Genomic DNA, 23,971 nt, shown 5'->3' with positions numbered 1-23,971 from the left:
AACAAAATGAAGGTAATATAATTATGGAAAAGACACTATTGCTAAAGCAGGGGCCCTTGAATACCCCAGGAGGAGTGCTAATATTGCCAGGAAACGATCAGGATCTGACAGGCTAACGAGGGCCTTAATTAAGTATGAAAAACTGCTGAGCAAATGCTGCTGGAAACTTCTTCCCTCTCTCCTCTTTTGTTTTGAAAATGACTCTACAGCCCGTGCTGATCTCTCCCTGTTGGAAATTCTAGGTCCCCCACCCCCAGAGCCGGGGAGGTGGTGCCCTGCTGGAGGCCTGGCCTGGCTGTTTCCTGGGCCGGCCCTGGTGGACGGCAGAAAGTATGTGGCCAGCCATGGCGGTGTGGGCCCAGGGCAGCTGTCCCCTTGGACACGCCTTCCCCGGGCATCCTGGGTCCGCGTCACTTGGTCCTACATCCAGCCTTGCTCCCAAGCGAGAGACGATGGGGCGAAGGAGAAAGAGTATGGGATTCAGGGTCTGACCTGGATTTTGAGCCCAGGCTCTGTTCTTTAGGTGACAGGTGATCCTGGACAGGCTACTTAGCTTCCTCGAAACTGGGCTTCTTTTATGGGTTGATGCCCTAGCTGTTGGCGCTGTGGATCTCACAGGTAGGTGCCCCCTGTGCCAGGAGCACCAGCAGCACCCGGGAATTTCTCTGAAATGTAAAATTAGTTCAACGGGCTAAAGCAGGAGCTGAGGGGAGGTGGGGGGAGGGCCCAGCAATCTGTTTAGAGCCCTCCAGAAGGTTCTGATACACACTCAGGTTTGAGAACCACTGGCTTAGAGCACCACTTGGGATGAGTACTACTGGTGTGAAGAGGTAACAGGTGGATCCCCTCCCCCCAGCCAGGCCTGTGGCCAGCATCGCGGAGGGCTGGAGTCGGTGTGGAATGACGGAGGGGGAGGGGCACTGGTTGTCTTCTGGTCCCTCACATCCCTCCCCCGGGGGTTCTCTGTGCCCCTCTGCTTGCTATGTGCCTTTCCCTCTTTCTGTGTTCTCCCATTCCCCAGGGACTCAGTGCTTCATCCCAAAGCCCAGCTTGGGCCCTGGAGCCACTGAATGAGAATCTTGGGAGATGAAGCCGGGGCATCGGTATTTTTTTAAAGCGCCCCAGATAATTCCAATTTGCAGCCAAAGTTAAGGACCACTGGTATGAGCTAATCTACTTCCAGGTGTTTCTGATCTGATGTATCCTTCCTTCCAAGGGTGTCTACGTTTTCAGAGAAGATGAACTACGGAGAAGGCATTGCTTAACCTAAATTCCAGAATGACTCCCCCCACCCCCCACCTCCCCCAACTCAGGACTTTAACTCACAACCCTGAGATCAAGACCTGAGCTGAGATCAAGAGTTGGTTGCTTACACCTGGGTGGCTCAGTCAGTTAAGCATCTGCCTTTGGCTCAGCTCATGATCCCGGGGACCAGGGATCAAGTCCCGCATCAGGCTCCTTGCTCAGCGGGGAGCCTGCTTCTCCCTCTGCCTGCCGCTCCCCCTGCTCGTGCTCGCTCGCTCTCTCTCTCCCTGACAAATAAATAAGTAAAATCTTAAAAAAAAAAAAAGTTGGACACTTAACCTACTGAGCCACCCAGGCACCCCAAGGAATGACTTTCTAATGGTGGAATGCTGGGTATTCTGTTGGCATTATGCCCTTGGGATGGTGAGTCCCCTCCCTCTGCTGGGGCAGGGTCAGACCTAGCAACGGTTTTCATTTCAGACTCTGGTTTTGGGTTAGGGCTTCAGGAAAGAAGCTTAGGAGAATGCTCTGCTTCTTTTGTCTGCTCTTTGGGGGCTGCAGGCCTCAAGGGCCACATCTCCTCTTTCAACCCAGCACAGGCTCAGGTACAGCTGGCCCTTCTCTGTGCTTGGAGAGCAGGCACACCCCTGCTTCCTCCTAACCCTGTCCTCCTGAAAACTGGGCCCTGTCATTTACTCATCAGAGTGTGGAGTCCTCTCTAGTCCTCAAAGAATCACGTTTTAAGCAGTGGGCTCTAAAGTATCCGCCACATGGATCTTGGAATTTCTTAGCCCCTGTCTCATCTCCGGCCCTCAGATAGGTAGTGGACAGGTTCTAGCCCAGAAGTACAAAGGCAACTTGGGTTCTGCCCCTTTTCTGACCTGCAGGTTGTGAGGGAGGAGAAACAGGACCAGGGTGTAGAGGAAGAGGGCCTGGGGAGAGAGAGGAGTGAGGGCCAGAATGAGGGAGCAACACGGCTGGAGAGTCAGGTGGGTGACAGGCGGGGTTCAGATGGGCAGAGCATCAGCCAGCAATGGATAGAGTGTTGGCCAGTGGATTGAGAGGCCTGGGGGTGCTCGAGGGACCAGCATCTCTTGAGGGGCCAGTGGGCAAGAGGAGATGGAGTGATCCAGGGAGCCCGTGTGCCTCCCCGGACTATGACAGGGCCCAGGAGCAGTGGAGGGCCCTGAGTCCTCGCTGGCAGCCCTGGCTCGCACCCCCCACCCCATGCTCGTGCCCTCACCGTCCTCCAGGGTGGTGGCATTGATCTCGCTGGATGAGGGCCCTGTGCCAGCCCGATTGAAGGCCTGGACCACCACCCCATATTGGGCGAACTTCTTGAGGTTGTCCAGGGTGTAGACCTCACTGTCCCCGGTGGCTTTCATCTCCACGATGCTATACTGTCCGTTGCTGCCAGGGCTGTTCTCCCTGTAGCCAATCTGGTAGCCCCGTATGACGCCATTCTGCAGCTCCTTCTTGGGCGCCTGTGAGTGGGGTGGGGGAGGGGAGACAAAGACACAGTGGGGCTCTGAGATGATGCTCTGAAAGCCAAAGTCAGATCATGTCCCTCTTCTGTTCCCAACACTCCAAAGGCTCCCATCTCTCTTGGGATAAAAACCAAAGCTCTTACAAACACAACATAACCCTATACGATCTGACCCCTGTTAGCTCTTGGGTCCATCTCCTCTTCCCCATGCTTCCCCTGCTCCAGCATACTGGCCTCTCGTGGTTCACACTGGGCCCATCTCCATTTCAGGGGGAACGCTCTTTCCTTGGGTAGCCACACAGCTTCCCTCTTCACCTCTGTGGTGTCCTTGCTGAAACGCCCCTGTCTTTTTTTTTTTTTTTAAAGATTTTATTTATTTGACAGAGAGAGACAGCGAGAGCAGGAACACAAGCAGGGGGAGTGGGAGAGGGAGAAGCAGGCTTCCCGCCGAGCAGGGAGCCCGATGCGGGGCTCGATCCCAGGACCCCGGGATCACGACCTGAGCCGAAGGCAGACGCTTAACGACTGAGCCACCCAGGCGCCCAAAACGCCCCTGTCTTAATGAGGCCTTCCTCACGCTCTTTATGTAAGATTGCTCCCTGCCCTCTGTTCCATATTCCTTACATTTCTTCCTGGTCCCCATCACCCCTGGGACCCACCTTTTCTTCCCCATGCTTTCTTTTTCGCCATTGTGCTTAGCACCACAGGACACTATTTATTTTACTTACGTGTCCATCTGTTCCCATTAGAATGTAAACACCATGAGGATGAAAAGTGTTGTCTGTTTTGTTCGCTCTTTGCTGTACTCTCACTGTCTAGAATGATGGCTGATATGTAGCAAGCCTTCAATCCACAGTTACTGAATGAATGAATGAATGAATGAATGACTAGGGGTATCATTTGACATGGGCTCAGGAGCCTGGGAGAAATGGAACAGTAGACAAAAAGTAACCAGCTGGAGAGGGAGATGAGCAATCAGCTTGAAAAAAAAGAGAGACCCACGATAGCACATCATACCCTCTAGGACAGCTACTGTCAAAAAATGGAAAACGACAAGTGTTGGCGACCATGTGGGCAAACTGGACTCTCGCACTGCTGGTGGGAATGCAAACTGGTGCAGCTGCCATGGACAACAAAGTTAAACACAGAATTACCATATGATCCAGCAGTTCCACTCCTTGGTACATACCCCAAAGAAGTGAAAGTAGAGACTCAGACAGGGACTTGCACACCCAAGTTCACGGCAGCGTTATTATTCATAAGAGCCAAAAGGTGGAAGCAACCCAAGTGTCCACTGATGAATGAATGGATAAAAAAAATGTGGTCTATAAATGCAATGGAATATTATTTAGCCTGACACTTAGCCTATTATTCAGCCAGAATGGAATTCTGACACAGGATACCACGTGGCTGACCCTTGAAAACATCATGCTAAGTGAAATAAGCCAGACACAAAAGGACAAATGATGTATTGTCCAGTTTCTATGGGGTCCCTAGAACAGTCACATTCACAGAGTCAGAAAGGAGACTAGAAGTTTCCAGGGGCTGGGGCAGGGAGGGGGGTGCTTATCAGGGCACAGAATTTCTCTTTGGGATCCTGAGAAAGTTCTGGAGGTGGATGGCGGTGATGATTGTACAACTATCTGTGAATGTACTTTATGTCACTGAACTGTGCACTTAGGCATGGATAAAACGGTAAATTTTATGTTAATAAAATGGTACATACATTTTACTACAATTAAAAAAAAAAAAGAGTCCTTGACTTTGGTGTGTGCCCAGCCCTTTGGAGCATGTAGCTAGAATGCCCCAGACATCATGGCTAGGGGCTGGGGTGTGTGGGGGCCGAGGCCTGAAGCCAGCCCCCAGATGGAGGGACAGAGGTGGACAGGACACGTGGTAAGAAGGGGGCATTTTGGAGCTCTGGCTAGGCTGGTGGGAATGAAGGACTGACCCTAGTCAGCCGGAAGAACAGCCAGAACTCAATGGCATGAGTCTGGGGGCTAGAAAACATACTCTTATCCAAAGCTTCAGCCTTGATATACAACCAGACACACACACACACACACACACACACACACACACACCCACGCACACAATCCTGATACATCTCACATCCGGAATCACGACCCATCAAAGCAAACATCCTGATCTGCTTACCTACGTACAGTCAGATCGATTTAGACTCACAGATAGAAACTGACTCCTTGAGCAAGCAGACTTGCCCATCTATAAATTGAGAGAGAGCAGCCACCCCAGTGCATATAAAAACAACTTGAATCAGGGTTTTAAAGACAATGAAGTTAATTGAAAAGCCCACCTTTTATTATACTAAAAAATAGTGAGATAAAAAACAATTAAGTTAGTAAAACAGCCCCACTGTTTTTTTTTTAATTCAATGAATGTTGTAAATGAACTGCATTTACGCTCACTGTTAACTCAATAAAATGAAGTTTTTAATTTAACATACTTGTTTTGAACTCACTAAATAGGTGTGTGTGCGTGTGTATTTAATTGACTTGACTTTTTGTTAATGCCTGTATAATGTTTCTCTGCACTTGGGCAGTCCTGTTTGCTCGTTTGTAAGTGAGCAAATTCCTGAATTCTCCTATCTGCCCATGTATACCTACACACACACACTCACACACACACACAGACATCTATTATAGGCACAAACATATCTTCAAGAGTGATACCCCGTCTTCACAATGATGGATACTCTCGTGTTACACACACACATCCATATTGCCACGTACTGATATATACAACATACATGTCCATGTGACCAGAGCCATCTATACCATGATGATGATATACACCTGTGCAGAGCTCCACATAACATACATCAACATATACTGACAGAGGTCTTGGATGGGCATCCAGGCACACCCCGCTATATCCATATATATATATATATTCACATATTAATACAAATCTTGACAGATCTTCCTTCCCTCCCTCCCTCTTCTCTCTTTCTTTCTTCCTGTCTCTCTCTCTCCTCCCCCCCACTGCTCCCCTCAACCCCAACAGGCACACTCAGGATGTAAATCAATCTTAACAATATTTCTCTGAAGCATTAAGAAATCAATAGGGCTGATTGCAAATTTATGTCATAAAGCAGTGGCGATCCATCTCACGGAAAGAGTCTTAAAATGAAGTGACTTATCTTTCAAGTGAATCTTTATTTTTCATTAATCTGTTTCTTGGTGTTAAAAAAAATCCCCTGAGAAGTCAGGCCAAAATTTATTGATGGGCTGGTTCATTCTGAAGTTCTAACTTTCTAATCAATTTTATTTTTCATTACGAGACTTTGGAGAAATAAATCTGATTCTAAATTTTTATCGACCTCCTGGTCTGAGCTTTGTAGCCAAATGGCTCAGTGTTTTACATATGTATTCATTCCCTGCCCCCACCTCCTGGCTTCCTAGAGTACTCCTAGGACATGGGTCCAGAACCAGGATGCAGACAGACTTGGGATTATAGACTCTAGGCTTCACCCCCCGTTTCTGAGGGAAGCCCTGGAGCCCAGATCCGAATCTGAAGGAGAACCATGGCTCTGGGCATCTGCTAGGTGGGCTGTTTCCCAGGAATGACCAATGGCCCAGCCTGTGCCCCATTTCCATCCTGGTCATTTCTCTAGGGAAGGAAGGAACCAGGCTCTGCTGTGTGTGTGTGTGTGTGTGTGTGCTTAAAACACATTTGCTTAAAACAGCACACACACACACACACACAAGAGTGTAGTCTTCTTAAGGATAATATCACTAAGCCCTTCTGTTGAAAGGCACAGAGGAGGACTGAAGTGCCTGAGCTTTTCCCATCAGAAGTTAGAGCCAGAAAATGACCTTGGAGGTCTGATCCCAGCTGTGGACGAGGCATCCCCCCAAGCCTCACTGTTGAGATGGGAATGGTCCGAGAAGAACATGTACGGGCCCTAAGAAAGCTCTCTGTTCCTGAGCTCCATGCAGTGGGCTGGGGGCTCTGGACCACGTAGCAGGGGAAGCTGCAGGCAGAGCCGGCAGAGGGAGAAGCAGGCTCCCTGCGGAGCAGGGAGCCCCATGCGGGGCTCGATCCCAGGCCCCTGGGATCATGACCTGAGCCAAAGGCAGACCCTGAACGACTGAGCCACCCAGGAGCCCCTGGACCACATACATTTAAGTTCTGCCTCTCTCACTACTTGAATGGCTGTGGGCAAGTCACCTTGCATCTCTCTGCCACGCCCTCCTCTGATGGATGGGGATACAAACACCTCTTCTAGCCCCCGTCCAGGAACAGAGGGTCAGACAAGTGAGTGTAGGAAAATACTGGAAGCCTGGAAGCTGAGTGCAACAGGCAGCCATCAGTACGGGTGGCCCTCGTGTGCCCAGGGCGGGGATGTGGCAGTGAGGCTAGAGTTTCCCAGGACAGGATTTACTGATCCTGCTCAACGTTATTCTGATCTGTTTCTCTGCCCAGCTGTGGGAACTCTTCTAAGGGTTTTCTTAAGTGACAGGGTCTTCTGATACCCTGTAGAATTCATAGGTCTCTACCCCTTCGAAATGGTTGCAGAACAGACTGGTCTGTTTTTTCCGCAGTTCATCCACCCCCAGAGGAAGGGAGGGCAGTTATTTTCACTCTGGTTTTACAGAGGAGGAAACTGAGGCCTGAAAACACCAAGACTCCTGTGTGCGGCCTCACTGGGAAAAAATAGAGGGTCATATCACCATACCTCCTGGCTCCAGTCACAGGGCCAAGACGAGGGGGGGGGACCCTGTCCTGTCATCTCCCATTGTCCACGGGGCCCCCTTGAACTTTGTACAAAATCAAATCCAACTCCTGACCTATTACAACATGTGGGGTTGGGAAGAGAGGCCAGTGGGGTTGGGAAGAGGGGCCAGTGTGGTGGAAAAATCGTCTTCCCCTCCTTGGCATTGCCAAGTTCTGAGAGCCGAGGTAAAGAGAGTGGTGGGGGGACCCAACCCTTCTTCCTCCTGTCTTTCCTCTCCTCTGACCTCATCTGTTTAGCAAAAAACAGGCATGAGAATTCTCAGAGACTAGAGACTAGCAAGCTTACTGGGGCTTCACTCCTGAGTTGAGGAGGGAGGAGGCATGGAGGCAGTTAGCAGGGAAATGCTTTTGCTCTCGCTTACCTTCCAGGTCACTTGGATACTCTGTGAGGTTACTGGCTGCAAGGTGACATCCATGGGGGGCCCATCGGGAGCTGGTGGATGGAGAAACAACATTACAAGTCAAGTCTTGGAAGAAAAGAGTCCTAGGTCCTCACTCTCATCCTCCTGAGCTGGAGAATTGCTAGGGAACAGAGGAAAAACTCATACACAAAAGCAGAGAACCTTCAGTTGAGCCCCCTGCCACAACCGCAGGGTTTACAGTTCCTCTCCTTTCTCCACGATTTGCTTAAAACAGCAAACAATGACAATGAAATATTACTATATATCCGGCAGACCGGCAACAATTTTTAAAAAGTTTGATAGTCTCAAGTGTAGGCAAGGGTGTGTTGGGGCAGGAATTCTTATATATACCTGCCATGGGAAAGCAAACTGGCTCCATACTTTGGAAGACATTTTGGCATTCTTGGTTAAAGGTAGAAGTATGCTCATCTGATGACTTTGTAATTCTGCAACTACTTAGATTCCATAGAGAACTCGCAAACCTCTGTAAGGGTACCGGTACAAAAATGTTCACAGCTCCAAACTGTCAATGACCCAAATGTCCATCTCTATGAAAATAGACCAAGAGGCTGAGGTATAACCATGGCAAGGAATACTACCCAGCACTGAAAATGCACAAATGATGAAACTCACAAAAACAGTATCGATCAAAACAAGGAAGACAACAGAAAAATATGTCAAGAATAATTTCATGAATACATGCCACTGGGAAATAAGCAAAACTAAACTAAATGCTTTATGTGTATATACATTGTAGTGACAGTGTAGGAAAGAAAAGCAAGAAGGGCTACTGGTTACTTTATGGGAAGAATGGGAGGCTCTGGTCGGGAAGGGGAATGGGGAGGACCCCTGGCATGCTGGCAATTGATAGTGTGGGTTATACTAGTTTTTACTTTATTTTTATTTGTAAAGTTGCACACATATATTATATGTACTTTTGGTATTATTTTATATTTTACAATAACAGGAGAAACTATAAGGAGAGAAAGCTTGTTTAAACTTTCAGACAAAATCCAAGACAAAGGTCACGGAAATTAATAGAGGGCACTGGTACTCTGCCCTTTGCAGATCTAGCATATCTGTCCTTTCTAGACAGGCTGGAGCCAGGGGAGTGAGAAAGAACCATGGACAGCTCCCCAAAGCCCAGCATCTACAGCTCCGCCTGGAAAAGGTCAAACAGAAGAGCCTCCAATGATCCAGAGGCAAACACAAATAAATACTTGGGATCTCTCCTTCCCTCTTGTATTGTAAGCCCACCATCAGTGGACAGGGTGGGTGTGGGCCTCAGATGGGCCTGATCCCCAGGGCCATGGGAAAGAGCCACAAGGCCAGGTACTCACCAGCCTCCTCCGTGCTGATGGTGAGCTCTTTGCTCGGCTCGCTGCGGCCAATCTTGTTGAAGGAGTACATGCGGATGCTGTACACAGATGCTGGGTGCAAGTCCACGATGTTGGCCTGGTTGATGGTGGGGGAGATGTTGCGTGTGGACTGCTTGAAGTCCCAGGAATCTGGAGAGAGAGCACCCATTTCAAACCATGGCCACGAAAACCCCACAAACCTTCCCCAGCCTCAAGTCTCAATCTCCACTGTGGGACCCAGAAGAGGTCCAGCTCTACACAGACAGCAGCAAGAAGGCACAGGCCTTAACAACTTCACAAAGTGTACAAGGATTTTGTTCCATGAAGCTCAAAGAGACCAAGGGATGCCTGAGAATGTGAGCAGCAAATGCCCTGCCTCTCCTCTGCCCTGGGCCAGCTTGTGAGTTCAAGCCCCAGATGGGGGTCAGACGATATGTTTCCCAAGGCCCCTTCCAAGATCCCCATTTGCTTGCTAGCCCTAAGGGTGTGATTAGCCAGTGCCCTTCTTCCTGGCCTCCCACACCACATCAGTGACCTGTTGTAGCCATGAGATCCCTATCTACCCAGTGCCAAGGGTGAAGCCAAGTCTTCTCCCCCTTTTTCCTTCTGTACATGCCTCCATAGCTCTTTTCCTTGTTCACTTGTGTGGTGGTGGTCTTGAGTGCTACTTGGTCTTCGAGGGGACAGACCGAGTGCCAGAGTCCCCAGCGCAAACCCTACCCTCTTCCTCTCACCGGCAGGAGAATGCTGAGTCTTTAGGGTCAGGAGCCAACAGAGAGATGAGCATGCTCCTGATTCACCCAAGGGGACTGGCAGCCCATTCCAGGGCTGTTTAACAAAATTGTAGAAAGTGAAAAATACCAGATAAATGCCACTCAGGAATACTGTGACATTAAACATTCTTCCTCTCCAGAGGAATCCAGTCATTCATTCACTATATTTTTTGCTGTGCACCTACTGGGGGATTCCCAAGAAAAATGGGAAGGGCTTGCAGTTACAGCAATGTCTGAGCTAGGATCTTCCAAACCCAGAATTCATAACTAGATTACTTTATTGGCACTTCACTTTGAAAAGAAAAAAAGGCAAAGCACGAGAAAAAAAGCTGATAGTAGGGCTTAAAAATCTTCTCGGGGCATGTCCTGATGTCACTATTCAGTCTAATTTTCCATGCCTTTTAAATCCACAGTAGAGGATCCTGAAAATTCTCAGTAGAAAAGATTAAATTGCATTCACTGCTGTTTAACCCCCAGAACAGGAGAGGAGGCAAGCATATTCTAGAAAGACTGTTAGGAAGACTTCTTTGCCTTTTTAAAAAAAGGCTTAAACCTGATAAATCAGTTCACCAGAAGAGACTATACCATGCCTTCAGATTCTGGTTAATTGAGGTCTTGATGGTTTTCAAAACACCACTTTTAGCTGCATAGGCTCGGCATCTGTGAAGGGCACTGGCCCAGCTCCCCATCTGCAGTTTTGCATTTAATTCTTTGGTTTTATGAGCCAAAGTCACAAATGCCAGGCTGCGGATGCTCAGAAACACATTATTTTCTCCTTGTCTTTTAAAACATCCCAGCCACCCAGAGAGTCACTCTGTGGCTGGGAGAGTTGCAAATATGTGCTCCTACCTGCTGTGGGTACCTCTTCGGTTTGGGAGGGAATGGACTAGCAACATGGTGGCGGGCGTTCATTTCTCTCTGTGGCCTCCCGGGAGCGGGTGCAAGCTCACACACACATCATACTTGATTTGCCCATGTTTATAGGAGAGGGACAATAATCACGAGTCAGTGAGTTCATTTTTGATGAGGGCAGGCAGAGGGAGGAGGCCCACATGATGTGCCCGAACACAGAGGGGCTAAGGAAAAGATGCACCAATATATATACATTTCATTAAAAGAGACCTGCTCTCCATATTGGTAAGAAAGTCTTACGAGTATTTAAATGCATGATCAGAGTTACAGACCATGGGAGGTGTTGTGGGTTGAAATTTACATAAAACTGACATTTTCTTCACAATAGGTTCAGATTATTACTTCCTCATTTCTTTTTACCAGCATCACAGCAGTGATAACGTATCCCTCTGTGTGCTTGAGTCACCTGGTACCGATTTGTCCCATTACAGTGGATGTTGGGCGCCTGGGTGGCTCAGTTGGTTGAGCGACTGCCTTCGGCTCAGATCATGATCCTGGAGTCCCTGGATCGAGTCCCACATCGGGCTCCCTGCTCGGCGGGGAGTCTACTTCTCCCTCTCACCCTACCCTCCCTACTCTCATGTGATCTCTCTCATTCTCTCTCTCTCAAATTAAAAAAAAAAAACAAAACAAAAACAAAAAACATTACAGTGGATGTTGACCTCGATCACTTAGCTTAGGTGCTCTTGTCAGCTTCCTCCACTTACTATAAAGTTACTATTTCCCCCTCTGTCATTAACGAGGGTCTTGGAGGGCTTCACTGAGAGATGCGAATAAACCATCACATTCTCAGTTTCTCTTTGCTTTGCAAAATGAAGTCTGTCACTTTTGTTTACGTGGAGATGCCGGCTTTTGCAGTTGGGATTTTAGTCCATCAGGCCTTGGGCCAGTCCATTATATTCCACACTCATGTCACAGACATACTCTTCTTTATTACTTCTTTGTATTTTCAAAAAAAAGTCTACAAGAATCGCATTATTAATGTATGTCAAGTGTGTTAAGTTTCTAAAATATCACTCAGCACACGATATAAATTTTCAAAGAAATAGAAGACTCCGAAAAACTGCTCTAATGTATTTTATCTCAAGGTGTTCATCTCCCTAGTGTGTGTGCAAAACACAAAGAATATAATCCAAAAATAGATTTATAAGATTTACACAATTGAAAATAATCTTGATTTCATGGACAGGAAAATTTTCTTCTTTATCACTTTTAGTGTGTACATAGTTCCTATTTTTATATATGTCTATGTGCATAAAATGTTAACATTATTTGATTCATTCTTTCTTGTTACCTTCTTAACATGTTTCTATTATTCTTCTCAGTTAACAGAAACTGCTACAGACATTCATTAGGGCTGTCTCTGTGTATTGGTCTGTGTTCTTTTTAGATAAATTCTAGTTAAGATACATTGGAGTAAAACCCGGGCTTTCCCATTTACTGGATATTTGACAAAATATTCTCATAAAAGAGGAAAGGTAATATTATTATTCTCAGATTATTTATGTGGTTCATGCATTAATATATAAAACACTGGTAGAAAGATATGTGGTGTATAGTAGATTTTCAAAAAGGTTTGTTGCTGCTATGTTCACGATCCTATTAGGCCTGTAAATTCCATATAACCTTTCCATTGGACCAGAGATATTGGCATCACTGGTTAAAAATGAGCTGGTTAAAAATGTGGAAACTCAGGTCCCACCCCAGAACTCCTGAGCTAGATAGAATCTGGATGTTTCCAAGGTTTCCAGTGTGTTCCCTATGCATTAAAATTTGAGTACACCTCTAACTCACCATAACTTTCCCATCCCAGAAATACACACCATTTATCCTATAGGATATAAATATAATATTCAGAAATGTGTTTGCCTGTGTTGGGGCCTTAATTTTTAAATTTATCTTCCAGAAAAATATAGTCTCCACAGTGGTTTTTGTGGACAATGTGTCATCTTCTTTCCTCAGAGTTAGAGAATATTACTGTGTAAAAAATGATCTTATTGGATAATTTAGGACATTCTCCTAAGTCCCAACGAGTTCTCGTAAGTCTCTGGTTTCATCTTGGGTCAAATGATGAGCTCTGTCTATGGCCACCTGGTGACTTGTTTTGAGATCCAGGGACGGCTGCCATTCAAGGGATGTGGCCGAAGAGGTGTCTCATAAAGAGCGGGGAGTGTACAAGGATGTCATGTTGGAGAACTTACAGGAGCCTGGCCTCTGTGGGTGAGGAAAACGTCCCCTAGGAATGCCCAGTCAACTCTCCGGGGGTTTGGCCCCATTGTTTGTGGCATGTCTCCTGGGAGCTTCAGCATCCTATGACAGAGTTTCAGATACCCGCTTTCAAGGACATACTGGGAGTTTGTTGGTATAGAAAAGGAAGACTTTGTGATCCTTCATCATAACTTTAAGCTTCATCTTTCCTGAGGTAACCTACATCCTTTACTCAAGATTAGTCGTAATTCTATAAATTCAGTGGCATAACATATTGTTGCCCCCATCTTAACGTCCAGTTTCCACGCCTTATTTCTGACCCAGTAATACTTAGAAGTGGAACTCAGGATCTGAAATGTTTAATGTCCTAGCAACAGTAAAGGTGCCATCAGAAAACAGTGTTTTGGGAAATCATATCCTAGAATATTCTAATATCCTACAATGTCCTCTCTTCTCACCTGAGCACAACACTGGATTGGAGATTGGGAAATCTCCAGCCAAACTCATGTTCCTTTTTTTAAGAAACAGGCTTTGCTATGTGTAAGCCAAACCTGGTTCCCTTTCTGGAGCAAAAGAAGGAGCCCTGGAATGTGAGGAGAAAGGAGATAGGGGCCACACACCCAGCTGGGTGGGAGTGGGGCCAAGGGTCACAGAGGAAGCCAGACCTTAAAATATGGTTTGGGAAGGTCTGCTTTAATGGAAATGATTTTTAAGACACCTACGTTTTCTGTTGCCGTCACAGAGGGACATCTGCCCAACTTTTATTGTCTCTTAGAAACCTCCGGGCATCTCCTTCTGCTCAGTGGTCTTCCGCCACATTCACACTGAGGCCCCAAAACCCCTTGGACTATGAGGGCTGGCATGATCTGGCTGCTGTTCTGTCGCTCGTGGGGGCCTGGGAAAATCTGTGCATGCTTCCTAGGGATTCCATGCTAAGCCATTTTTAGAGTTCTGCGTTGCCTCCATGTAAGAACTGGAGAGGGAAGTGGTTGAGATAGTGGGATTTGGTTTAGAAATCCCAAGAACACTGGAGACAGGTATCATGCGTCTTCTCCTGAGTCACTTCCAATCCTATGGAGGCTTCAGATAGGACCCTCCAAGGTTCAGACTCAGGGATTTCATTATGTCACAATGCACCTCCTTAGAATGAGAAAATCGAATCTTCCTCTGTTCCACTTTGAAATTTCCTTGTTCTTTGTAGGAACTAACTTGGGAATTTCAAGTCTCAGGGTCCTGGGATTAAGCCCTGTGTTGGGCTCCATGCTCATTAGGGAGTCTGCTTCTCCCTCTCTGCCTCTGCCCTTCCCCCTGCTCATGCTCTCTCTCTCTCAAATAATTAAATAAAATCTTTAAAAAAAAAAGTTCCAAGTCTATATGCACCAGTTCCTCAACAGTAATAGAGTTTCGTATATCTATTCACCTCATAGAATTCTTTCTTTTATTAATGTATAATTGACATATAATATATTAATTTCAGGTGTATGGCATAACGATTTGATATTTACATACATTGTGACATTGTGCAGTGATCACTACTTTAAGTTAGCTACTGTCACCATAGAGAGTTACAAAGTTTTTTCCTTTTCTTCCTTTCTTTTCTTTTCTTTCTTTCTTTCTTTTTTTAATGTAGGCTCCACACCCAGCATGGGCCCAACTTGGGGCTCGAACTCACAGCTGTGAGATCAAGAGTCAGATGCTCAACTGACTGAGCCACCCAGGTGCCCCCAAATTTTCTGCGTATGATGAGAACCCTCAACATTTAGTCTCTAAGCAACTTTTAAACATGCGATACAATATGATTGTCTATAGTCACCATGCTGTACATTACATCCCCATGACTTATTTATTTTATGACTGGAAATATATACCCCCTGATGTCCTTCCCGCATTTCATCCATCCTCAGAACCCTTCCCCTCTGGTAACCACCAGTCAGTTCCCTGCATCTATGAGGTTTATTATGTGCTTGTTTTGTTTTCAAGTGAAATCATATGGTATTTGTCTTTTTTCTGTCTGACCTATTTCACTTAGCATAATAGCCTCCAGGTCCACCCATGTTGTTGCAAATGGCAAGATTTCACTCTTTTTATGGCTGAGTAATATTCCATTGTGTGTGTGCATGTGTGTGTGGGTGTGTGTGTCCCACATCTTCTTTATCCATTCATTTATCAATGGACTTAGGTTTCTTCCATCTCTTGGCTATTGTAAATAATGCTGCAATGAATATAGGGGTGCATAAATATTTTCAAATCAGTATTTTTGCTTTCTTAGATAAATGCCTAGAAGTGGAATTGCTGAATCATATAATAATTCTACTTTCAAATTTTTGAGAAACCTCCATACTGTTTTCCATAGTGGCTGCAGCAATTTATAGTCTCACCAACAGGTTCCCTTTTTCTTCACATCTTTGCCAACACTTGGTATTTCTTGTTTATTCAATTCTTTGAAGGCTGAGGGAGGTGGGGAAGCTGCAGAAGAAAAATCTCAAGCTTGTAGAGGTTGGTTCATGAGGTTTAAGGAAAGAAGTAATCTCTATAAGAGTGCAAGGGCTGATGTAGAAGCTACAGCAAGTTCTCCAGAAGATCTAGCTCAGATAGTCAGTGAAGGTGGCTCCACTAGATGACACATATTTCAGTGTAGATGAAACAGTGATCTATTGGAAGATGCCATCTAGGACTTTCATAGTGAGAGAGGGGAAGTCAATGCCCAGGTTCAAAGCTTCAAAGGACAGGCTGACTCTCTGGTTAGGGGCTTAATGAACCTGGTGACTTTAAGTTGAAGTCACTGCTCATTTAACATCCCCCAATCCTAGGGCCCTTAAGAATTATGCTAGGGGTGACTGGGTGGCTGAGTTGGTTAAGTGTCCAACTCTTGGTCTCAGCTCAGGTCTTGATCTCAGGGTTGTGAATTCAAGCCCCATATTGGGCTCCATGCTGGGTGTGGAGCCTACTTAAAAAAAAAAATTATGCTAAATCTACTCTTTCTGTGCTCTATAAATGCAACAACAAAGCCTGGATGCTGGCATATCTGTTTATAACAGGGTTTGCTGAATATTTTAAGCCCACTGTTGAGACTTACTGCTCAGAAAAAAGATTTCTTTCAAAATATTACTGTTCATTGACAATGCACCTGACAAGAGATCTGACGGAGATGTACAATGAATGTAGTTTTCATGCCTGCTAACACAACATCCATTCTGCAGCCCGTGGATCAAGGAGTTATTTCGACTTTCGAGTCTTGTTATTTTAAGACATATATTTCACAAGGCTATAGATGCCATAGATAGTGATTCCTTTGATGGATCTGAGTACAGTAAATAGAAAATCTTCCAGAAAGAATTCACCATTCTAGAAGCCAGTAAGAACATTGATGATTCATGGGAAGAGGTGAAAATACCAACATTAACAGGAGTTGGGAAGAATTTGATTGCAACCCATATGTAGACTTTGAGGGATTCAAGACTTCAGTGGAGGAAGTACCTGCAGATGTGATAGAAACAGCAAGAGAACTAGAATCAGAAGTGGAGCCTGAAGATGGGACTGAACTGCTACAGTCTCATGATAAAACTTGAATAGATGAAGAGTTGCTTCTTACAGATGAGCAAAGAAACTGGTTTCTTGAGATAGAATCTACTCCTGGGGAAGATTCTGTGGAGATTGTTGAAGTGACAACAAAAGATTTAGAATATTACATAAACATAGCTGATAAAGCAGTGGCAGGTTTGAGAGGATGGACTCCAATTCTGAAAGAAGTTCTACTGTGGGTAAAATGCTATCAAACAGCATCGCGTGCTACAGAGAAATGGTTTGTGAAAGGAAGAGCCCATTGAAGTGGCAGACTTCATTGTTGTCTTATTTTAAGAACTTGCCCCAGCCGCCCCAGCCTTCAGCAACCTCCACGCTGATGAGTCAGCAGCCGTTGACACCAAGGCAGGACCCTCCACCAGCAAAAAGATTATGACTTGCTGAAAACTCAAATAATGGCTAGCACTTTTTTTTTATAATAATTGTTTTTAAAAATACAATGCTCTTGCACACTTAAAAGACTACAGTATAGTATATGCATAACTTTTATATGCACTGCTTTATCTTGGTGATCTGAACCAGCAATATCTCCCAGGTATGCCTATAATTATTGATAAACATGTACTTATTGCCACTTGTTAATTGTTTTCCACCTGTTCTGTAGTTTCTCTCTATTCCTTCTTTTGCTCTCTTCACTTGTGGTTTGATGACTTTCTTTAGTGGTGTGCTTAAATTCTTTTCTCATGATCTCTTGCATTTTATTTTGTGTATCCCTTAACTAATTATTGTAGTTATAGATATTTTTACGACTTCTCTTTTAGCCTTCATACTAGCTTTATAAGTGATTAATCCACTACATTTACTATATGTTTACCTTTACCAGTGAGATTTTCACTTTCATATGTTCTCCTGTTATTAATTAGCACCCTTTCTCTTCAGCTTGAAGAAGTCCCTTTAACATTTGTTATAAGACCAGTTTGGTAGTGATGAACTCATTTAGCTTTTGCTTGTCTGGGTAACTCTTTGTCTCTCCTTCAATTCTGAATGATAACCTTGCCAGGCAGAGTATTCTTGGTTGGAATTTTTTTTCCCCTTTGGCACTTTGACTACACCATGCTGCTCTCTTTCGGCCCACAAAGTTTCTGAGGAATCTGCTGATAGTTTTATGGGGTTTCCCTTGTATATAACACATTGCTTTTCTCTTGCTGCTTTAAAGATTTTTCCCTTTATCTTTAATTTTTGACATTTTAATTACAATGTGTCTTGTTGTGGGTCTCTTTGGGTTTATCTTATCTGGAACTTTCTGGGCTGCCTGGATCTGGATGTCTGTTTCCCTACCCAGGTTAGGGAAGTTTTCAGCCATTATTACTTCAATTAAGTTTTCTGCCCATTTATTTCTTCTTGAGGAGCCCTGTAATGTGAGTGTTACTCTGCTTGCTACTGTTCCATAGGTCCTTTAAGTTATCTTAACGTTTACAAATTCTCTTATCTTTTTGCTGCTCTGTTTGGGAGAGTTACACTGCCCTGTCTTCCAGGTCAGTGATCCTTTCTTCTGCATTGTCTAGTCTCCTGCTGAATCCCTCTAGTGTGTTCTTCAGCTCTGTGACTTCTGTTTGGTACTTTTAAAATATTTTCTGTCTCTTTGTTGAAGCCCTCACTGCGTTCATCCATTCTTCTCCTAAGTTCTATGAGCATCTTTATGACCATGATTTTGAACTCTTTATCAGGTAAGTTATTTACCTCCATTTCATTAAGTTTTTTTTTTTCTGGGATTTTTTTGTGTGTGTGTGGGTTCTTTCATTTGGAACATATCTGTTTCTTCATTTTGCTTGACTCTCTGTGTTTTTTCCTATGTATTAGGTAAAATGGCCACCTCTTCCTGTCTTGAAGGAGTGGTCTTATGTAGGAGATGAACCAGATTGTTTCACCTTGCCCTAGCCCTTGGTTGTTGTCTCTTGAACCTTTGTGATTGTCTAAGCAAAGTTTATTCTTGATAGGTCCCAGTTATTGAGGGTGTGCCAAGACCTTCAGTGTTCCAGAGGGAGGGATCTTAGCACCTGCTGACTTTCAGGCTGATTGGAAGCCAGACTCTCAGACAGCAGCTTTTAAAGTATACAAATACATACAGTTCTATGGGACCACAATCACAAACCCTGCTGACCTCCAGACCAGGTCATCTGGAGGTGTCCACTTGACAACAGTTGCAAAAAATCAAGGCTCAGACAAGTGTATGAGCTCCTTTCTGGGATGTACTAGTGAGCTGTAGTGAGGCCAAGGGAAAGCACAAAGGTGGCATTCCCCCAGGCCACATTCCTTTAGAACATTTCAGTAGTCTCTAGATGTGACCTGAAGGCTGCCCCTCAGGTTGAAGTTCCAGGACAAGTAAGTAGGCCTTTTTCACAGGAAGACTGGGGTATGTTTCAATCTGCTGTCTGTGTAGTATCCTGGGGGTGAGAGTCTGCCAAGAATTATCTCTCCGATCGTTTCAGAAGTGCTAATATTTACCAAGCATCTATGATGCACCAGGTGTGGTCTGAACAATGTAAACATTCACCATTTACTCCTCACACCCCCTCATGATGTCAGCACTGTATCTCAATGGTATAGGTGACCCCATGTCACCAAGACTAATTTCTCACTTGGCCTCTCACGTGTTCAACACTTGAACCTCTCCCTTCCTCTTGAAACACTCTTTCCTTGGCTTCCCTGATAAAACACTCTCTGGTTTTTCTCTTATGTTTTGGACTATTTTTTCTCTCTCTTCTTTGCAGATGCATCTTCCCTACCCTACCATTAATGGTTAGATGGAGTTCTTCCAGGCTCCATCTTAGGTTCTCCTTCTCTCACTTCATAGACTTTCCCCACACTTGGCTTCTATTTCCATCTATACACAGATTAACTCAAAGATTTGTGTCCAGCTGGATGTCTCCTTTGAACTCAAGATTTTTATAGCCAACTGTTTCCTTGACATCTCTTGGATGTTTCAAAGACGTCCACAGTCAACATGTCCAAGACAGAAGTCTTGACCATACATCCTATAAACCCACTGCCTTCCCGGGGTCCCTATCTCAGGAAATGGGACCATGGTATGCTAAGTGTTATTCTTGACTCTTCTCTCTATCAAGTCTTATAGCTTTTGTGTTCCATGTATCTTTTGAATTTCTCCATTTCTCTCCATCTCTATCCCTGCCCCAGGCCAAGCCACTGTCATCTCTCACTTGGACCAGGAAAGTAACATCCTAACTAGCTAGCCTCCCAGAACCCACTCTGTGCCCCTTCCATCTGTTCTCCATGCTGCAGCTGTCATTCATCCCACAAATATGATCAAGCACTTCTTACAGGCCAAACACTATTTTGGCATTGAGAGTGGTCTCCTCTAACACAAATCTGATACTGCCATCCCCTTGCATAAAACTCTTCAACAGTTTTTCCTAGCTCTTGGGATAACAACGAAATTTCTTTACATAACCCCAGGCCCTGCAACATCTGGCTTGTGTATAACTTTCTGGCTTTATCTTTTACCACTCTTTTCCTCTGAACTCCTACAGCATTTACAGCCCTCTTTATTGTCTGGGGCTTGTTGTTTCAGCAGCAACTACCCAAGGAGATGCTAAGCTCCCTGAAGGCAGGAGCCATGTCTAAATCTTTGCCTGTCTCCCTCACTTGGCATGTGCTGGGCATTTACAACCCACTGTTGGTGTTAGATCAGAGCCCCTTTTTGTCCTTTACTTTGGACTTGGAGTTCCTCTGCATTTTGTAGTCACAATAAATACCCTTACCTTGCCTTTCCTTTCCTTTCCACACTCAGCCGCCAATCACAGGAGGGTGGCCCCCTTTTCTCTTGTAAAAACCAATCGTTTGCAGGTGGATTTGACCTTGCATTCCCAAATTATCTTTGATGTTGGCACAAAAACTCTCTCCCCACAGCCCTCCCAGGCTAATGCATCAGAGTCAAATCTGAAGGCCTCTAGCTGATTTTCCAGACTTGATCACTGCCATCTCTCTGACCCTGAATAGCTTAAATTAGGGGCCCTATTTTCTTCTCTTTCTTTTTCAGCTCTCTCAGAGTACTGAGCTGGCTTTGGCGAATATTGTCTCTTTTAATATTCCTTTTCATATGAACCCGGCTTACCCAGATTAACATATTTCATTAAGGGTTCTCTTTCCCTTTCTTCATCAAAGGGTTTCTGATGCAAAATATTCTTCTTAAAAAAATAAGGAAGTGGCTGGGGAGATGTCAGTGCCTTCTACTCTGTGGGCTGCTTGCCAGGAGGGGACCTGGAGCCTCTGGTTTTTTAGGAGATACATTTGCTGTAGAGGGGGAGCAGCTTGGACAAAAGCCACATCTGGAGCGTTTAGTTGTCTGCGCCTGGGAAACAAATCTATTCTGCATCTCTGACTTCCTCCTTGCATCACGGCCCTAAGCGCCCCCTCCCACCCCCCATGGCAATCTTTCTGCAGCACAGAGAGGAGGTTCCCTGGGTCACAATGACAGCTCACAACATCCCAACACCAGTCCCTCCAACAGCCACGCTCCAGCACACACAGAATGACAGAGCGCACCGGGCAGGCTCACCCCATGGTGGCCGGCAGCTCGCACCATGAAGCTGCCTTCTGGGCTTGGAGGGCCATCCTCAATGAACCCATCCCTGCTCCTTGCTTGGGGAACAGAAGCGAAATGTAGTGTCTGCATTTTTAAAACTGCACCGCGCCATCTGATAGATTTGTGTGGACGGTGCTATTTATCATTCAGCATTCATGTATTATTACTCTGCTGCCTGGGGCCAGGAGAAGTCAGCGTGAGCGGGATGGTTTAGAAAGGGCAGACTTGGTAATTTCCCTCGGAAAATTAGCACAATGAGCAACATGGCAGAAAATGTGGCAAAGACAAAACTGTGGCAAAGAAGGGGGTCAGGAGCAGCTGGTCCGGACCCAGCATGGGTGTGGTCCAGGGCAGGAGGAAGAGAGAGAGAGGGAGAACAGAGGCACGGAGTGGACACACATGGAGAGTTAGGATGTGCCAGGCTCTGTGCTAAGCACTTCCACGTAAGTCCTCACACTCTCTTAATCCTTACAACCACCCTGAGAATGACCTGCTATTGGCCCCATTTGATAGATAAAGAGATGTCCAAAGTAGCTTGCTAAAGATCACAAAGCTCCGACACTTGGTCAACCCAAGTCTTCTGCTTTGAGAATTGTTCTTGTTCCACTATTCCATGTGTGGAAGATCTATTTACACACACACACACACATTCACGCACGCGCCCAGCCCCCTCCTTCCTTTGAGTCACCCATCTGTTCCCTAGGATACCTTTTTCAGTTATCATGTAATATAGTTTGTGGTATGTTACATGTGATTGGATAGTGCTTTATAATGGTTCTGAAGGCATGTGTGTGCGCGTGCACGTGCGTGTGTGTGCGTGGGTACACAGGGCATGTTCTCACTCCGACTGCACTGTAAGCTCCAAGAGCATCACTCTGCCTCTTATTTCTTTTTCTTCCCCTACCACATGGCCACTGCATGATTTTGCAAAAACTTACTGGCACTCAGTCCATGTTGCTGACTGACAGACGTCTATTTCAGCCTGCAAGCCCCACAGGGCTAGAGATTGCCACATGAGGTATGTGAGTTAGAAAGGAGGGAGGAACTCACTTTTATGAAAGGTTTACCGTAGCCCTGTGCTGGATGCTTTCTTTCATCCTCAAAACAATCCCGCAAGGCAGGCACTACCATTCCCACCTTGCAGGAACGCCCACCGGGATAGGGGACAGGTGCCCACCGGGGTGGGATAGTCTGGAGCAGTTCGACGCAAAGGTAGGGCAAAGGACCAGGCAGCTGCCCCATGCTCTTGATCCCACGATTGATTTTTTTCACAGGTGCAAAGCCCTCATTAAAGGGAGCGTCTTCGTTACCCCTCCCTCCACTCTGCCCACCCGTCCTAGGACCTCCAGCTCTGGGGTAGGGTATGGCAGTTGCTCATCTTACAGGAGAGCCCAAGGGGGTTGGGGAAGACATGGGTGTGCCCCGAAAACAGCGCCTTTTCTGCCCGCCTCTCTGGCCCTGCTCTCCAGATGTGGGAGGTTCTCAGCTTCGCCCAGCTCTGTGGTGCCCCAGGAAAGGTCTGCACACCTTAGAGCGTGGTCCGTGGGGGCGAGCGGGCTTGGGGCAGCATGGGGGAGGAGGGCAGGGAGGCAGTTACAAGGAGCCGGGGGGCAGGAGTGCGAGTGACCGCCCAGGCGCCCACTCCCACCTCCGACAACGAGGAGCAGAGCCTGCCGGCCATGGCAAGCTGACGGGGAGCTGGAGCGTGCACCGCCACATGGGGACGTGGGCCTGCAGACCTGTCCCTTCCTGTCTGGTTCCAGGCCAGCCTCAGGAAGTCTTGAGGCATGAGATGGACACAGTCAGCCTCCTCTCCCTTTAGGCCCTGTGTCTCTGCTGAGGCCCCGCTGCTCCTCACCTCTCTCCCCACTGCAGCCCTGCAACAGTCTCCTTGCTCCCAGAGGCTTCTCATTCTCCCACGGACGCCAGATGAATCTTTCCAGTATGCCATGGTACCCAAATCTCTCTCTGGGAGCTCAGACACTGTCAGTGGCTCTCAGTGATCTTCCCCAACAAAGTAAAACTCAGCCCAGAGGCCCCCTCCCAACCTGGCCCCAGAACACATTTAGTCCGATTGCCCAAGAACTATATCTGAGAGCCCTCTGTGCCCCACTTGGGCTCTGCCCTTCCCCTTTCCTTGAATCCAGGCCCATCACCTCTCAGTCCTCAAGTCCTAGCTCTCAGTGCAGCATCTACAGGGACAGGAGAGACGCTTCCCCGATGCCCCTGTGAGTGGTGGCCTCTCCTCTCACCACCTTCTTCCTGCACTCAGGGTGGACTCCTGGGTGGCTGGCTGCCGCCTGACTTTCTCCGCAGCCAGACTGTAAGCTTCTGAGGGCAGCTGTAGAAGCCTGTTTCAGAGATGTAGAACCTTGTAGAACCCTGTAGAACCGTGTACCAGAGGTGACTGACCCCAGTGTCCTGGACAGAGCTGCTTCTCAAGAGGTGAATATGCAACTCAGAGGTTTGCTTTGCTGTGTCTGACTCATTCAGCAGCGCTCTGCTGAGTGCCTACCACATGGTGGGCCATGTGCCAGGTGCTGGGAAGATGGCAGGGACCGGGACTTTGTCCCTCCAGAGGGGAGGACACCTAGCCAGCCACTGACCACGTGCTGTGCTGAGGACCAAAGGAAGGGTCTGGAAGGCCTTGGGGGAAACAGAACCTTGGATCTACCCCAAGACCTGGAAAATGAGCTGGAGTT

At 46.4% G+C, this 23,971-nt stretch overlaps 1 protein-coding gene across 1 annotated transcript in view; it reads right to left on the bottom strand.

The window, feature by feature from the left end:
* Positions 1-23,971, bottom strand: part of DSCAML1 (DS cell adhesion molecule like 1) — a 320,533-nt gene that overhangs the window by 31,205 nt on the left and 265,357 nt on the right. The window contains exons 13-15 of the mRNA XM_045892888.2: positions 9,234-9,401; positions 7,855-7,925; positions 2,489-2,729 (exon numbers count right to left, since the gene is read on the bottom strand). Of these exons, the coding sequence (XP_045748844.2) occupies positions 2,489-2,729; positions 7,855-7,925; positions 9,234-9,401 (480 nt within the window). The remainder of the gene's footprint in view (positions 1-2,488; positions 2,730-7,854; positions 7,926-9,233; positions 9,402-23,971) is intronic.

Source organism: Mirounga angustirostris, unplaced genomic scaffold, assembly GCF_029215605.1.
Source record: "Mirounga angustirostris isolate CCGP_5_RB_7025 unplaced genomic scaffold, mMirAng1.0.hap1 SCAF_13, whole genome shotgun sequence".
Taxonomy (NCBI): Eukaryota; Metazoa; Chordata; class Mammalia; order Carnivora; family Phocidae; genus Mirounga; species Mirounga angustirostris.
This window is presented reverse-complemented; position numbering and strand designations above follow the sequence as displayed.